We start from the raw sequence: 16,582 nt of genomic DNA, 5'->3' as shown, positions 1-16,582 counted from the left end.
TCCAGACAAAGAATCAGTTAAATCGCAAGGAGGTAAAGAGGGTGTAAAGTATAAGACTTTTTTCAAGGAAATGGGAAGCAACAGATGTCCCCTGAGGTCAGGAAGAATCCTCTGATGGTGAACACCCATTTTAGGTTATGTGAAACTTATGTGTCTATCACCAGATAAAGTCTAAGACTAGGTATGAGCAAGCATGGAAAGAAATGGTGCATGACAGAGACTAGATTATTCACATACTTTGTCACAGAGGCGAGTAGTTCACTCTGTTAAAGATGATTATTATTCTCCCCACTCAGCACATGGATGAAGTGGGTTTGTCCCTCTCTTGCACGGAGAACATTGCATATATGCATGCCTTTCCATGCTGCAGGAGATTAAGCATTCACATAGAATTTCCACTTCAAATAGCATCAGAAATTTTTATTTTGTCCCAGTAATAATATTCAGTATTAGTTACCTGAGTATTTTCCCAGAAGCATCTCACGACTTTAAAACGAGGCTACATGACTAGCAGTCGCAGCCTGCGGATACCAAGGAAACTCACAGTGATTTAAGCTGTCTAGTAGGTCTTATGCAAATTAGACAAAAATCAGAGCACTGTGTGTCCTAATTTTCAAGAAACGGAGACAAATTCCAGGTCGTGTTGTTGGAAATGATGGGGATTATGTTTGGAGTTTGCTCACAGGCAGACCTATATGAAGCATAACAATTTACCAATATTTTACCCCAGGTTGTCAGCTGAAATTACTTATTTGGAAGCTGCAGTGCTTAACAGCTGCCTTAATAGTTTTGGGTTAAACCATCTGTCTGCAGAATGTGACACACAGAGCTTGCATATTACATTAATTTTTATTTCCTTTTCCAGTTACTTTGAAGCCATGTTCCGTTCCTTCATGCCAGAAGATGGGCAAGTAAATATATCCATAGGCGAAATGGTTCCCAGCAAGCAAGCGTTTGAGTCTATGCTTAGATATATCTATTATGGAGAAGTCAACATGCCTCCTGAGGATTCCCTGTATCCTTTAATGGAAAATACTTGAAGAAGCTGTTTCAAGTGCTTACCCAGCACCTCGACTTCCTTTTGCTCTAGATAGTCAGGCACAACCGAGGAGGGTAATTTGTCAATGTTGCACTAATATGTATCACATTTTTAACTTCTGCCGTTGTGCTGTGTTTAGGATCAGTTACTGTTACCTTTACTTTGCTTTTTTTTCTTTTCCTTAATGGGATTAACAGCTACCTCTTCGCTGCACCTTACTATTATGGTTTCTCCAACAACAGACTGCAAGCCTATTGTAAGCAGAATCTAGAAATGAATGTCACGGTGGAAAATGTACTCCAGGTAATTGTCCCCCTGTAGCTTTAATTAGTCACTTGTGTTAAATATGAGAAAGCTAAAGGGCCAAGCCAAATAGGCCTGGAGTTTATTCCCTTTTTTTTTTTTTGACACAGTTTTTTGACTTAAAGCTGAAGAGTGTAAATACATGTAGCTTTTAAGGTAAAGACAGTATACTTTTTTTTAGGGAGGTCTTTGGAATTAGGACCACATTTGTACGGGAGAGCATGAAAAATGTATTAATATTGGAATACATTGTAAATCCATAGAGCCTCTCCTCTCCTCTTCCTAAATTATGCCTTCCTGCTGCCTGTCCTACCAAAGTGACATCCAGGGAGGTGATGCAAACCTGCTGGTGGTGGCCCTGCGTGGGTCATGGATATGCAGGAATTCAGCCTTTGGCAGACGTGTTCCACATGTTCTCAGTGGTCATTAGAGTACTATGTGCTGTTTGTCTGAGCAACATGGGAGGCAAATCACATCTTGGTTTGTTTTCGCCGTAGATTTTGGAGGCAGCTGACAAGACCCAAGCCCTGGACATGAAGAGGCACTGCCTGCACATCATCGTTCACCAGTTCACCAAGGTTGGTTGCATCTTTTCTGGGGCTCTTGAGACCTGCTGTCCTCTGTCACTACGGTGGTTAAAGACACCTTGATGTTAGAATCTGTTCCTTTCCTCTGGTGAGACAGCTGAAGCCAGCTGGGTGTCACTGACACGCGGTGACAAATCTGCTGGGCATACACTTCCCGCTAAAAAATAAATAATGGAGCAGAATGGCCTGATTTGGAGATCTGAAGGCCTTCCAAAACAGAAGTTATCTAGATTTACTTGCATTTCCAGTTCTTTCTCAGCTCTTCCTTTTGTGCCGTGCCATCCCTGGGATCTCATGTGTACGACGGGATCGGTTTGCCGTGTATCCAGTGCACAAATCTCCCTCTCTCTAGCATTTACAATTGTACTGTTCACATTTCTGATGAAGCACCCTCCCTGCTGCACAGATTATATTGTCATGTGCTCGTAAGGCAGATTACCATACTGGGCTTTCTGTTGTTTCCATAGTCATAGAAAGGTCAAAAGCCCCATGTGCTGATATTCCTGTCCTCACTCTAGAGAATATGGGTATTGTCATTTAGTTGTATCATGCGAGATATGATCCCTCCATGAGCGCTTCCCAGCTTGTCATCAGTTCATTGCAGAACTATTAGTGTTTGTTAAATTGCTAGATAAATCACAGAGTCTGGGAATTGGGATTTCTGAATGCTACAGATGTATTGATAATAATTCCCTGGTTAGCAGTTGAGAAGCTTGTCGTCATCTGTATATTTAATCTCCCAGTCCTCCCACTTTGACCCATAGGGGAGGATTAGAGCACCTTAGGTCCGGTTTGTACTGAGAGATAAGATAGAGGCAGGTATTCAGGCTCTTTATTAAATGATGAGCTTGCCCAAGGGTAATGCATTTTACATTCAGAAAACACTTTAAAAATGCAGAAGAAAAAAAAATGAGAGCAGAGGCAACATTCAGAACCCAGTGGAGGGTCCTCAGCACTAGCTCACAGCCCCCGACTTTGTCTTTCTTGTTTCTTCTGGCCCTGTGAATCCTGTGGAGCTGCCCGGCTTCAGCACTGGCTGGAGACCGGTCCTGCTGCAGGTTGCAGAGCAGCCTGGTCCCCAGGACATGTCCCTGTATTCCCAGATTGCTGCAGTGTGATGGCCTCGACTTCCCACTGGAGGCATCAGGGCAACATGCAGCTTCAAAGGATTCTCAGCAAAATGTTTGTCCGTACGGGGAATGAGCATTGCGTCACTTCAGGGGGGAAAAAAAAAAGATTTGGATGGAGAGTGTTACTCAGTTGCGCTCGTTTTTACTAACCAAGCTGCACAGAAACTTCTTGTATTTGAAATTGTTCACTGTTGGAAGAGCTTCTGCCAAACTATGGCTGGGAGAGTGTCGAGCAGATGTGCAAGAAATGTTAATTCCACAGCATTTGAGGTTGTTCCGGGAGGCTTTGGTGCGGGATTCTTCCCGTTGCGGGCGGGAGCGCTTGCTGCTGCGCTGCCCCGCGTGCCCCGGGCTCTGCACGTCGCTGCGTCCTGGCCGTGCAAGCCCTGCAGGCCAGCAGGGTTCAGGCAGGCTGGATAATACGGCCGTTGTGGTCTCCTGGTTGATTTTTTTCCACTCGGTTAATGCTGTCCTCTGTTCAGAAAAATAAAGTTTTCCTGCAGAAAGACCATTTAAAGAGCTATTCGAAGAGGTTCAGGAGTTTGGCACTGTGTATCGAGGCCCCTGTGTGTCTGTGTTGTGCAAATGCCCTAATAAAACGTCTCTGCTGAAGTGTTTGCTTGTATTCTGCCACCAGCCCCTGTCGTTGCCCGTGGTGCTGTGCTGGTCCTGCGTGTGTGAGCTGCGAGTGCCGGTGCAGGATTCCCAACAGCTTTAAGGGGCTCTTAGGATCCTCATCCAGTCCTTGCAGCCCCTAATTTGGGACATTTCAAGCATTAATCCTGAGCTTTTTTGGAAAACAGCCTTAGCAGTTTCCTTCCTGGGCTTCAAAAGATGCTCAGAATAGTTCAACTTCTTTGGGTGGTGACACCTTATCTTACATCAGTTGATACAGGCTGAAAAAGTGGAGAAGCTTTTAGGTAGATTCTTCTTCAAGCCTTCACGTATATGTTAAGCACAGACAACAAATCTAGGAGCAGGAGGAATGCTATTGTTGCTACAATGCCGGTTACCATAAAGATGGGGAGAAGGAAGGAAGGTACAGAACATCCTTCAGATTGGACCAGCCTAAGAGTGTGAATTTTATTGGAGATTCTCATGTATCTGAAGCGTTGGCTAAAGCTCCAGGGAGCCGCTTTGGCTGTGGCAAGCGTATGGGCAAAGCTGCTGCTGCCACTAAGCCTGTTGAAGGTACCACGTCTCCTCAGAGCCCCTGGAGCAAGGCGGGCAGCTCCTACATGTCCCATCCAGAAGATCTGAGCATCAGGAGAATGCTCAGACTTCGGTGTCAGGGCTGTTGTGGTGCTTTCAGGACAGCCCCAAGCTTGCATGCATTAACAATAGAATTACTGTTATAAAAAGCTGTTGTTCTTTTCATAGAAAGTCAGTGCTGGGGTCTCCTCTGTCCCCATTCCCATCCTGCCCCCGTGGCAGTGGGAGATCAGCCCTTCCCTGCGGCCCTGCTCGGCCTCGGGCTTGTCCGTGTCACACATGGGGGACGGGGTAAAACCAGCGACACAGAAACCACGGTTTGGGGAGGGTTTTAATTTCCTTGTGTTCTGTTTTGTTTTTCTTTCCCCTGAAGGTCTCCAAGTTGCCAAATCTCCGCTCCCTGAGTCAGCCGCTCCTCCTTGACATCATAGAATCGTTAGCTAATCACATATCAGACAAGCAGTGCGCGGAGCTGGGCTCAGACATATGACGTGCTTGGGTAATCCAAATATTTCCTTTATTCCTCAAAAAAAAAAGCTAGCACTTTGCAGTTCACCCTCTATATTTACTGTTCTGTGCTGAGGAGCTGGAGAGCGACCGCGGCCACCGCGGTGCCGCGCGATTTGTGCTGCTGCGGAGCAGGGCTTGGTCTCTGCTGGGCAGATGCTGAAGTCGAGACCGTGAAGGGAATGAATCTGTGCCACGTGGTTTGGGGGTTTAACTAAGTGCAAAATCAAGCCCATAATTACTTCTGTCCAGTAAAGTAGAACGCTTGTGAGTTGTTAATGTTTTGAAATGATATTTAAATTATGCTATTTAAAGAAACTTGAGCTGCAACAGCCAGGGGCTGTAAGTGGATTTTAGATGCAACCAAGCAGGATGTAGAGGGCGTGGGGTTAGCGGTGAAGCCGACTGATGCACCAGAACACAGGGCTTGTCAGAGACTCCCATGGTGGGATTAACAGATAAACCCTTTTGCAGCTGTCTCCATTGGTGGAGCAGGTCCACCATGTCCAGACCTCTGCAGCAGGTCAAGCTAGAAGATGGCAGAGGTCCTCTCTGAGTCTAAGATCTATTAATCCTGTCTCATTAAGCCTTTTTTAATCAATGTATGAATAAACAGTTAACATCTCCTTGCATTCCATGGTTGATTTGACCTTAATTTTGAAAGAATTGAGCTAAAGGAAGACCTCCGAGCTTGATGAAGGTTACAATGTTAAAAATAAATCTCTGTGCTACATCTTGTCACTCGTTTTGCACTAAAGTGTCTCTGTTGGTCGTTACAGGAATGGGGGAGGAGGCAGTTTTCCCTCCCTGCTGCCTTCTGCAGCTTGCAGGGGAGCTCAGGACCTTGGCTGGTGCTGCTGGGTCCCCAGGAGCCCAGCGCAGAGCTGCTCCCCTGCCGCTGAGATCCCCCGCAGAGCCCCGAGGAGGGAGGCAGCGACAGGGATGCTGAGAACCAAAATCTCCGCCAACTTGCTGTGGTCCTGAGCTCATGTGAGGTGACCCCGCGCCAGCCCGTCCTCTCCCATCCAGCAGGACGGGAGCAGAGGCAGAGCAGCAGGTGAAACCCTGGCGGCTGCTCCAGCGCTAGCTGCTGTCCAGTGCAAGAGTTTGCTGCGGGCGGTTTCTGTTCCTTTTCTTGCTGCCTGAGAAGTGCACGTGAAGGACAAGGCAGCCCAGAGCTTGTGCTCCCATCTGGCTTCCTGCAATAACAGTTGGGCTGTGCCAGAGCGGTTGCAGAGCCCTCCCGGGCAGAATCCCAGCTCATGTTGCTGCTCTCGCAGCCGGGATTTTTATTTTGGGCCAGGAGGTTTTTGCTGGTGCCTTACCAGATGTGAGCTCCGTTCTGCAGCCTCTAGCGGTACCGCTGCACCTACGTGGTGGCCAAGAGGGACGTTACAGTCTCTCCATGCAGTGGAGAACATCGTTTTGTGCAACCCGAGGGAAATACTGCAGGGACCTCTCAATCTGCCTCCCTGCCAGGTGAGTCACAGCAGAGGTGGCAATTGCACCTCAGAGCCCAGGACTCATCTTAACGTGGGATTGTTCCCACCTGCGTCACAGCTGATGAAGCCGCTTGTCAGGGTGAATTAAGAATACAGACAATATCCCTGTTCCTTGGGAAACCAGAAGAGCTGCAGATGAGGAAAGGCTTTATGCTACAACTGACAATAATGCTAAGTTACTTTCAGCAATGCCAAATCCTCTGGAGGACACCCCATTTCCCGAGCATGCCGAGGCTGGTGCCAGCACTAAGGACCAGCTCATTGCAATTATGCCAGGCACAAACCCTTTGACTCTGTTTTTCTCAGTTCAGCTGGGGAGAGAGGGTTGGAGCTTATTCCTGAGCTCCTCAGCAGTGAAAGGTGCAGACTCAGCACTCCCTGCACAGGGGCACTGTAGGCATCTTTGTTTTGGAGAGGCTTTTTTGGCTTTGTCCAAGTAAATGCCCTAGTGACCTCAAGCGCTCAGTCAGCCTCGTATTTCATCAGGAGGCTTTATTGTATGAAAAAAAAAATGCGGTCAATGGAGCCGTTAGCTTGTCAGGCTGATTTGCCTCTGGGCTGCTCTTATGCAGGGAGACAGGAAAGGAAAAAAAAGAAAAAAACCCTTCAGCAAGAGGAGCTGATGTGCGTTCAAGGCTGATGCTGACCCCATCCTGCCCGAGCCGGAGCCCTCCTGCATTCGGACGTGCAGCAGGATCTGCAGCAGGGAGCACTGTGGGTCAGCCCTGCTGGTGCTGGGCTGATTTGTGTCACTTTTCCAAGGAGAAGGAGGTAGGGGAAGTTTAACGTGCTCCTGTTACACGTGGTAGAGCATTCGGGTCTAGGTGTGTGCTCTGGTTGCTATATTTTGATATGGAAAAATATTAGGCGTACTGTCTAGCCTTGTCCTCACCCTAAACATGGGCTAACTCCAGTCTCCTCCACCTGTAGGCTATCCTGTTTAAACCCTGCAAATGGTGTTTGGGGGGTAATAGCCGCTCAGTTCTGGGATTTCTCGTCTCAGCAAATAGCTGGTCCTGGTTAAGCACAGGCATCATTATAAAAGTGGCAGTTTGGGTTGATTGCTCTTCTGGTTGCATAGGCAGCTGTTTGAGCATTGGCTGTGCCTGCTCATGGCTGTGCAGAGCTACTTTCCTGGTTAAATGCTTCTCTCTGAAAGCACATTAGCTTGGGCACAGATAGACACCTGCACCTCCTTTTCTCTGTTTATTTTGCCCTCTGGTGCAGGCACACGCTGTGCATTAGGTCTGTGTTTAAGAGCTGGTTTCAATCCATAACTGGGCTGCTGGGGCCCCCTGGGCTGTGCTAGGGTGAGGGTGGCAGTTAATTTACAGCCACACGACTTGCCCCAGTCCCCTGCTCCAGGCCTGAGGAGCAGAGGGAGCCTCCAGGAGGTTGCTGGGGGCCTTGGTCCCAGATCCGCTCTGGGACAGGGGGCTGCCCTTCTCGGTGAAGATGCACACGAAGCCCCAGAACCAGGAAAAGCACTAAGAGAAAGGCTACAAATTACAAACTTTAATAAGGGAATTTGTGCAATGATTTTGGAGGTTCTGCCACAGGAGAGCTCCACAGCACAGCTCCAGTAGGGAAGAGCAGTGCCAAGGCTGCAGCATTCACTAATTCTCTGCCACCTCCAAACCCAGGATCTTCTTGACGTAATTCTGGACGTTGACATGGAGCTGGGGGGCTGTAGCCGAGAAGGTCTCCATGGCCAGGGCCCGGGCTGTCTCTGACCCGCTCCACATGGCGCGGTAGACGTGCAGGGTGTACTTCTGCTTCCCCTGCGAGACACGGCGCGCATCAGGCCTCCTCCCTGGAGCTGGGTGATGCCGCTGGACCCCAGCACCGCCCCGTCGCAGCTACCCCCGTCGCAGCTACCCCCGTCGCAGCTACCCCCGTCGCAGCTGCTGGGCACGGCCGCGGGCACCAGCGGGGGCCCCGCACCACCCTCCAGGAACAACTCCCTGCTCTCAAGCCAGGCCAAAACATGGGACAGGTCAGTACAAACACCCAGCCTGGGGCAGCCCCTCGCAGGGAGAGGCTGGAGTGAGAGGAGAGCAGGGCTGTCCCCTCCCAGCACCTCTGCCCGCTCTCCCAAGCTGCTGTCACCCTGATCCCCACTGCCAGGCACAGCCCCCCCTGCCCCATGACCAACCTGGCTGTGGAGGAAGTCCTTGACCTTGCCGTACTCGGCCTCATGGTTGTTCTTGAGGATGATCTGGCACCAGCGCACACGCAGCTCGGCGTTCTGGGCCTTGGAGATGTTCGGGTACATCTCGCTCAGCCTCTCCACGTTGCCTGAGACACAAATGGCACCGGTGCCAGGTAGCTCCGACAGGGTCCCGGGACAGATCTCCGCCCAGAGGGGTCCTCTGTGCTCCTCTAGCTATGACAAACTCTCCAGGGACCTGTGTCCCCAGCATCCAGCCAGCCCCAGGCTCCCTGTCTCCGGACCCCTCCTGTGCAGGAGCACTGCAGTGCTGGACTGTAGCGGGGACAGCCTGACCAGGGAGCACCAAGGTGTCCCAGTGACACGTTCCTGTCCCCAGCCAACAAGCTGGACCAGGGAGCATCATCCCACAGTGCCACTGGGAGCCGGAGCACCTCACCTTCCGGCAGCGGAGATTTCTGCAGGATCTGATCCAGGAAGTAGACCAGCTGGTAGGTTTTCCAGACAGAGATGTCCACTGCTTCAATGGCCTCTATGTTCAGAGTGTTGGCTGCCCAGAGCTCCGCCAGCTCCTCCGCTGGCTTCATCAGCTGCTCCCCCGGGGACAGGTCGGGCAGGAAAGGGGGCCAGCCCGGCGTGTTCAGCCAGCGATCAAACTCCAAACCTGTGGCGAGGAAGGAAGAGCTGGGACAGGATTTCTGAACCCCGCACCTGGAGCTCCTGCCCAAACTGCAGCTTTCTCCCAGGGTGCCCCCAGGACTAACAAACCCACTGATTTTGGCAAGGAACAGACAGACTACGGGAGGCAGGAGCCACCTCTCCGGGACTCAGAGCTCAGGTGGCACTCGTGCAGTGACACTAATGCAGTGACAGCCCATCCCACCACCCGTGAGAAGAGCCAGGCTCCAGCCCAGGAAGCTTCTGCCAGGCCCAGATCTCAGTGACACCTCGCAGGGAAGAGCTGAGGATCATGCAGCAGCTGAGCAACCCCAGCAGTGACTCGGGTGACAACCCCTCACATCCCAGCATTACAAACTCCAGGGATTGTTCTAGATGGGGAAGCCCAAGTGACAGCACGAGAGCATGGATTAAGGACTGTATTCACATGCACACATCAGACTGCTCATATGAGACTGAGTCACGGTTGGGCGCTGGACCCTGGGCCGGCCAGGTCTGCTCTGCTTCCGGCAGAGTCGAGTGCTGCAGTAGGCAGCAGTACCTTAAATGAGACCCATGGAGCTGGGCCCAGCGTACAAACACGGATCAATGGTAGCTCTCCAGTGTCCTCGGGGTCAGGCTGAGGAGAGCACGTTCCTCACACGCAGAGACATACGAACGCCCCAGCCCTCAGGTGCTGGTCTGCGATGCGGTGCCACCCTGTGCTGACCTGGCAGGGACTCCACGCCTTTCTTCTTCAGCTCGGGGAAGTACTCCAGGAAGAAGTTGAGGGCATCGTCCGCCGTGATGCTTTGGAACTTGAACTGGTTCACGTAGGCCTGCAGGGAGAGGACAGGGAGTGATGCTGCACAAACTCGCCACCTCACAGCAGCCAGCCCTCTGCTCCAGCTCACTTGGGGACCCCCTGGACTCAGGAAGCTCCATGAAGCTACCTCATATCCACACCCAGCCCACATGGTCTCCCTCTCCCCCATAAGGAACTCCTCAGCCCCTGCTTTGTGCTGAGAAGTCTCCAAACTCCATCCCCATCTGCTGCCAGTGCATGGCCGAGCTCACCCCTATTCTCATTCCTCAGTGAGCATCTTCTGTTCCTCTCCTCAGCCACCCTGTTCAGCACTTTCTTTCGAGGGTCCCATTGCCTCCTTGTCCCTTTGCAGAGTTTTGCCCTTACTCGGCACCTCCACCAACCCCAGTTCCTCACCACACACTGGCAGGAGCTTCTGTGCTAGGCACCGCAGACCCTCCAGAGCACACTGGCCATGTACCTACCTGGAGGAAGGCATCAAACTTGCTCTGGTCCCCCACAAGATGTGCCAGGTAGCTCACAAAGCAGTACCCCTTCTCGTAGGGTGTCTCATTGTATGTGTCATCTGGGTTGATACCTAGCAGGCCAAAAAGATGGACACTTTGAGGAGAAAAAAAAAAGCACACACAGCAGTCCCCATGGGAAAGTGTTTAGAGAGACCAGGAAATTCATTTTGTTAGTTGGAGACATCCTAGCGTACAGGCTGGGCACTAGAAGCACAGGAATGTCTCCAGGCCTCTTCCACCAAGCTCTGGTGGAGCTGGAATGCCCCAGAGCAGCACGACGCAGGGGACTAGTGGTCAGCCCTGCTGTAGCCCTGCCAGGGCTGCACTCGGGTCCTGCAAGCAGCGCTGCTCTTCCTCCGCTGAAGCTCACCAGCAGCAGGACCTCTCCCTCACGGGCGTCACGACAGCCTGGCTGCCCCCGGCTGTCACACAGGCCCCACAAACCTGGCTCGATGATCACCCGCAGCTTGTTCAGCGGATGATCCTCCCCGGTATTGTCCATGTGCTGGCGCAGCAGGGCCCTTCCCGTGGCGGCCTCCAGGCAGGTGTAGGCAGAACCTGGGCAGAGAGAAGCAGCAGGTCCTTGGAGACCCTGACTGAACCCAAAGACACTTTATACTCCCTTGGCGTCTGCTCTGGGCTTGGAAGAGAGTGGGATGGGTCCTGCTACAGGCATAGAAAAGCACTTGCTTACTACCAGCTGGAAGAGCAGAGAGCAGCAGCTGCTGGGCTGGTTCTTCCCATCTCTGCATAATGGGACCAATAAACCAGGCATCTAGCTGGAGCTGCAAAGTGGCACAGCAAAGCAGCCTGGATTAGCAGGATTTGAGACACCAAATTCAGCAGAAAGCACCAGGTAGTGCCTGAGCTGTTAGATGTGACTGAAGGGTTTGGGGAGCTCTGGGCTCCTGGTGCTGCCTTCCCCAGCGAGCTGTGAGAGCAGAAGAAAGTTGCAGGACTCGGTTTAAAAAAATAATAAAATAATTGCTCTTCTGCACAGCCCTGGCACAGGGATATGGTGGCTCAATGCACTTCTCCAAGACAAGATTTTGTTGTTAATGAGAAACACCAGATGTGTTGCAGACTCCTGCCTTCTCATCTTTTAGGACAAGTGGCCCCACACATAGTGCTAGGAAGAACATGCTGAGTGGCAGAACGTCCCAAATCTGTGCTGTCCAAGGGGACAACAGGGCTCTGCTTGCAACAGCAAGGCCATCCAGGGGGACGCCGTGCTCTGTGCGAGGACAGAGGCTGGGCAAGGCCACGCACCGTAGACCTCAGTGGAAATCCGCCTCTGTGCATACATGGTGAAGCCCTCGTTCAGCCAGAACTCGCCCCACGTGGCATTAGTGACCAGGTTGCCAAACCAGCTGTGGGAGATCTCGTGGATAATGACATCCACCAGGGAACGGTCCCCGGCCAGCAGGCAGGGTGTCACAAAGGTGATGCAGGGGTTCTCCATCCCACCAAAGGGGAACGAGGGCGGCATGAACAGGACGTCGTACCTGGCAGGGAAGAGCACACGGCTTGGTACAGAGCCACCGCTTCCTGCGGATCTGGCCCCGAGACCAAGGGACAGCCCCCCAGCCCCGGAGGATAAGACGTATCGAGAACAGGAGGCCATACCTGCCCCAAACGTAGGGTCCAAAGAGCTTCTCGCCAACCGCCAAGAATTCCTCAATCACCCCATCATATTCCTTCTTAGCAGCCTCGATCAGGCAAGGTTCAGCCCAGACACGGCTCCTGGGGAGACCAACACAGCTCTCAGCAGGCAAGGAAAGGGAGCCCATGCAGACCCCACGATGAGGGGCAGCTTAGGGCAACGTTTGGTTCGTTGACCAACATCACTGTGCAGGGAACCTCTGGGGTGCTTCTGCTCTCGGAAACGGTTCTCCCCACCGTGCCCGTGTCGGCACTTCGCATCTCCATCGGGACAGGGTAGCTGGGAGCGCTCTGCAGTCCCCGGGGATCTGGTTTGTCAAACATTACACAGGGAGGCACCACAAGTCGAAGCCTGTCTGCAACTGCTATTTGGTCAAGTGTGAGAAGAGGAAGTTTTAATCACTAGTTGACTTTTACCCTCTTGCTTCATCACATAATAGCTGCCAGGTTTTCCACTACAAAATAAAAGCCTTGTGATAAATGTAGCTAATGAGACAGCATTTATTGCTTCTTTCCTTGTCTGAACATCAAGGGACAGCCACCAAACACATTCACCAAAATGGCCAGGAACCCTGAATAAACCAACTGAGCCTGGGGAGAGATACTGGACCATCCTTGAACAATGCTGCCTTCCTTCGGGTGCCCAGGAAAGGAATGAGCATTTCCAGGGGTCACTCAGAGATCAGATTTGAGCACAAGGGTCCCCGTTGCGCAGCGTTGAGACTCCTGTGCACTCTGGAGAGCAACGAACACGCTCCCCAGCAGAGCTCAGGGTCTGATAACGCTGCTCTGCGCCGTGCGCACAGCGGATGGAGGAGCTGACTGTGTTACACACCGCCATGGGACAGCGCAGAGCACAGGAGACCACGTGGAGTTTCACCATCCCTCACAAGGCAGCAGCTGCCACAACCAGGACTCAACACTCATCTACAGCTACCTACCTCGGGCCGACTTCAGCAGACACAATGTCCCCAACAGCCAGAGCGATCAGGTAGGAGGGGATTGGCTGGGACATCTTAAAGACGAAGGTGTTATCCTTCTGCTTCTCCCAGCTCGTGGCACTCATCACAGCTGTGAAACCCTCAGGGACCTAGAAATGTAGGTAAGAGTCTCCATGGGGTCTGTAATGTGCAGTGGGATTTTAGCTGACTCTGGATTGCAGCTGTGTCCCCAACTCCCAAGACACCCACAGGGGTTGGGGGCACTCGGCCCTTTGGAAGTCAGGCTCAAACATCTCCCTAGTACAACACAGTGAGGATGCAACGCTCCAGAGGTGCTCGAGTGCATTGGCATCTGCCAGAGGCCAAGTAAAGAGCAAAGGTAAGGCTGGAATCAAAGGTGTGAGATGCTGAAAGGGCAAAGGATGCAAATTCTTCTGAAACTGGTTCTCCTGCCACTGCTTATGCAAAAATTTGCTTTCCCAGGCTGTCAGTCCAAAGCAAACTCTAGCCTGGGCTGAGCAGGAGTGATGGTTTCCCTGTAGCTCTCAGCTAGGCTCAATTACACCTTACAAGAGAGGGAAGCTAAGCTGGTCTCTCCTCTTCCAAGAGACAGGAGCCCCGCAGGGTCACACAGAACAAGGTTTCCTCCACCCAGACATCACGTCCGAGCAGCCAGACCCTGTGCTCGCTCTCAAGGAGCCTTGCTGAGCCTTGAGGGAAGAAGTCAGAGCAAAACCAGACTCCCACATCACCAGGCTGTGCCCCCCGAAGAGGGCTCAGCGCTGCCTGCTGTCACACCCCGCAGCCGTGTCCCTGGCTGGTGGCAGACACACGGGAATCATCCACGTGCTGACACCGCGGGGTGGCTGCACGTGGAGAGGACAGGCGAACTCCACAGGCCGGACGCTCTCCCTGCGTCACCGTGCCCAGCTACCACAGCTGTACCCCAGCTCCACCTCAGAACCCAGCCGCTGGCCCACTTGGATTCATCTTCAAAAACAGCATCAAACCCAAGTATTTTCCTGCATCATCTTTGCCTGGGGCCTTTAGCAGACTATCATTTCAAGTATGAAGCCATAACTCTGTACAGGAGCAAGGGCCTGGGCAGTGTCTTTAAAGGAAGAAGCAGCACCCAAACATGTAGTGTGGACTGCAACAGAGCTGGCAGCTTCTCCCTGTCTCCCTTTGAGAGACTGTAAACCAGCACAAACTTGATGAGGCTTTTGCTCTCTATAAGCTACCCAGGGGCAGCTCAATTTGTACCTACACGTCCTCCTTGGGGTACTGCTTACCTTCACTGTGGCTGAATATGTACATTTAACTGCTGGAGTGTCAAAGCCAGGGAAAAAGGATCTATTCAGGACGGCCTGGCCTTGAGTGTACAAAAAGGGCTTCTGCTTCCCTGCTGTCTGCTCGGGAGTGAGCCAACACACCTGACGAGAGACAAGAGACAGCTTTGGGTGAGGGGGGAGGCTTTACCTGAATCCTTGCAGAATAGGTGCTCTTTGTTGACGGAGTGTGAAAGCCAGGGAAAAAGGACCTGTTGAGCACAGGAAAGCCAGAAGTATAAAGGAAAGGCTTCTCCTTCTGGGCAGTTTGGAAAGAGTCCAGCCAGGACATCTGCAGCACAGGCAGAATAAGGAGAACAATCAATAAAGTTACATGAGACAGCAAGATTTCAGTCACAGTTACCAGCAGCACAGCTGAAACATGAAGGGCAATTCAGTTCCCGAGCAGTTTCTCTCCAGAAAAGAAACCTGAATCATCTGAACGACGCGGGACACGCTGCCCACCGACCAGCAGGCACAAAAGCGGCTTTCTCAACACATCCCAGGTGGACTCTGCAGAGGGGACGGTCCGGGCCCCACACAGCAGCCACTGTTCTGGATGAGAGAACACCCCCACGTCCGCACAGCGTTGCTAACCCGGCGTTACGCTGCTCTAGCCCTGCTGCAGATTCCAGCCGCAGCCTTCCCGGCTCTTATTTCTCCCAGAGAGATTCACCCCGCTCACTCACAGGCGACTTTGGCCTGAGGAAGCCCAGCCTTGGAGCGCAGCCCACGCGTAGGCCTTATCTACAATAAAAGGATTGCTGGCCTAGCAATATGCACAAACAAGCCCAGGCCAAATGCAATTTATCGCTGCTCAATAAGACATGTCAGCAGAGATTTTGTTTTCGCATGTGTAGCTGGAGCAGTGCTGAATTGGGGCCAGCGCCTGCACGGAGGTGGAGGAAGTTCACCCGGAGCAAAACTCGAAACAGGAACATGAAGGGCAAGTGTTGGCCACGAGGTGCAAGTGGCTGCAGCAGATATATTGGATATCTAATATTATAAGTAGGGCACACATTAAGCCTGTCACAAACGTGTTTAGGAGTCTGCTCTCGAGCTCGCGAAGGCCCCAGCGCGCGCGGCCCGGGCGGCCGGCGGCGGTTCAGGCTCTGCTCCCCCGGGGCTGGCGCTGCCGGGACAGGGGGCTCCGGCCCATGAGGAGAGGCAGGAAAAGGGCAGCGGGAAGCGCCCTGTCCCTGCAGCCCGGAGATGGAGGGGCAGAGGGCGAGACCGCGGTGCCGTAAACGGAGGGGAAGGATGAGGGCAGAGAGAGGCGACGCGGACGCTGCAACGTGGCGAGTGCCACGGGCACCGGCCCCAGGGCGAGAGGGGCTGCGGGGAGATGGGCATGCCCTGGGGCTCCCCCCAACCTCTCCGTCCGTTACCTGCTTGGCTGTCACCCTCTGGGCTGTTACCCCTCGGCCATCGCCCCCTCGGCCACTGCCCCTTTGGTTGTTGCCCCTCAGCCGTTGCCCCTCAGCTGTTGTCTTCTTGGCCATTGCCCCTTCGGCCGCTGCCCCCTTGGTTGTTGCCTATCAGCTGTCACCCCTCAGCCTTTGCCGCTCAACCGTTGTCCCTTCGGCTCCTACCCCTCGGCCGTTGCCTCTTGCTCTTTGTCCCCTCGGCTGTTGCTCCTTCGGCCGCTGCCCCCTTGGTCGTCGCCCCTTGGCCGTCGCCCCTGAACTGTTGCCCCCTCGGCCGTTGTCCCCCGGCCATTACCCCTTGGTCGCTGCCTCTCGGCCGTCACCCCTTGGCCTTTGCCCCTCAACTGTTGCCCCCTCGGCTCCTACCCCTCGGCCGTTACCCCTCGGCCGTTGCCTCCCGGCCGTCCCCTCGCCCCGCTCACCCCAGGCCCGTCTCCCGCCTCGTAGTCGATCTCGATGTCGAGGCGCTGCCCGCCGCGCAGCGGCTCGGGCAGGGCGAGGTGCAGCGCGGAGCCGTAGCTGGCGAAGGGGCGGCTCTCGAAGGGCAGCGCGCGGGGCTCGGCGCGGCCGGGCGGCAGCAGCGCGGCGCGGCGCACGGCCAGGCTGGGGTGCGCGTCCAGCAGCAGCGCGGAGGCGCCGTCCCGCGCGCAGCGCAGCTCGAGGCGGGCCGAGCCCCGCAGCCGCCCCGCGCCCGCCGCCGCGAACGCCACGCGCAGCGCCAGGTGCACGTGGCGCAGCTCGAAGGCGCCCGCGCTGCACGCGGAGGCCGCGTCCCGCGCCGCCAT

At 53.6% G+C, this 16,582-nt stretch overlaps 2 protein-coding genes across 3 annotated transcripts in view; one reads left to right on the top strand and one right to left on the bottom strand.

Annotated features, from left to right (window-relative positions):
• The window catches only part of LZTR1 (leucine zipper like post translational regulator 1), a 30,378-nt gene extending 25,589 nt beyond the window's left edge, over positions 1-4,789 (top strand). For both annotated transcript variants that reach the window (XM_088534516.1, XM_088534515.1), the window contains 4 exons: positions 866-1,015; positions 1,237-1,342; positions 1,840-1,920; positions 4,645-4,789. In XM_088534516.1, coding sequence (XP_088390642.1) covers positions 866-1,015; positions 1,237-1,342; positions 1,840-1,920; positions 4,645-4,761 — 454 coding nt within the window. In that variant the 3' untranslated portion in view covers positions 4,762-4,789. The remainder of the gene's footprint in view (positions 1-865; positions 1,016-1,236; positions 1,343-1,839; positions 1,921-4,644) is intronic.
• Positions 4,790-7,775: 2,986 nt separating this feature from the next.
• On the bottom strand, positions 7,776-16,582 carry RNPEP (arginyl aminopeptidase). Its single transcript, XM_088534431.1, has 11 exons — positions 16,220-16,582; positions 14,522-14,662; positions 13,043-13,191; positions 12,066-12,182; positions 11,709-11,944; positions 10,884-10,997; positions 10,398-10,510; positions 9,838-9,946; positions 8,890-9,114; positions 8,436-8,578; positions 7,776-8,061 (listed from the first exon to the last, which is right to left on the bottom strand). The coding sequence occupies exons 1-11, from the start codon at positions 16,580-16,582 to the stop codon at positions 7,897-7,899; spliced, it is 1,875 nt and encodes a 624-aa protein (XP_088390557.1). The 3' UTR covers positions 7,776-7,896.

The sequence above is a fragment of the Tinamus guttatus genome, unplaced genomic scaffold (genome assembly GCF_059628265.1).
Source record: "Tinamus guttatus ecotype Peru unplaced genomic scaffold, ASM5962826v1 Tinamus_guttatus_pri_ptg000563l, whole genome shotgun sequence".
Classification (NCBI taxonomy): domain Eukaryota; kingdom Metazoa; phylum Chordata; class Aves; order Tinamiformes; family Tinamidae; genus Tinamus; species Tinamus guttatus.
This window is presented reverse-complemented; position numbering and strand designations above follow the sequence as displayed.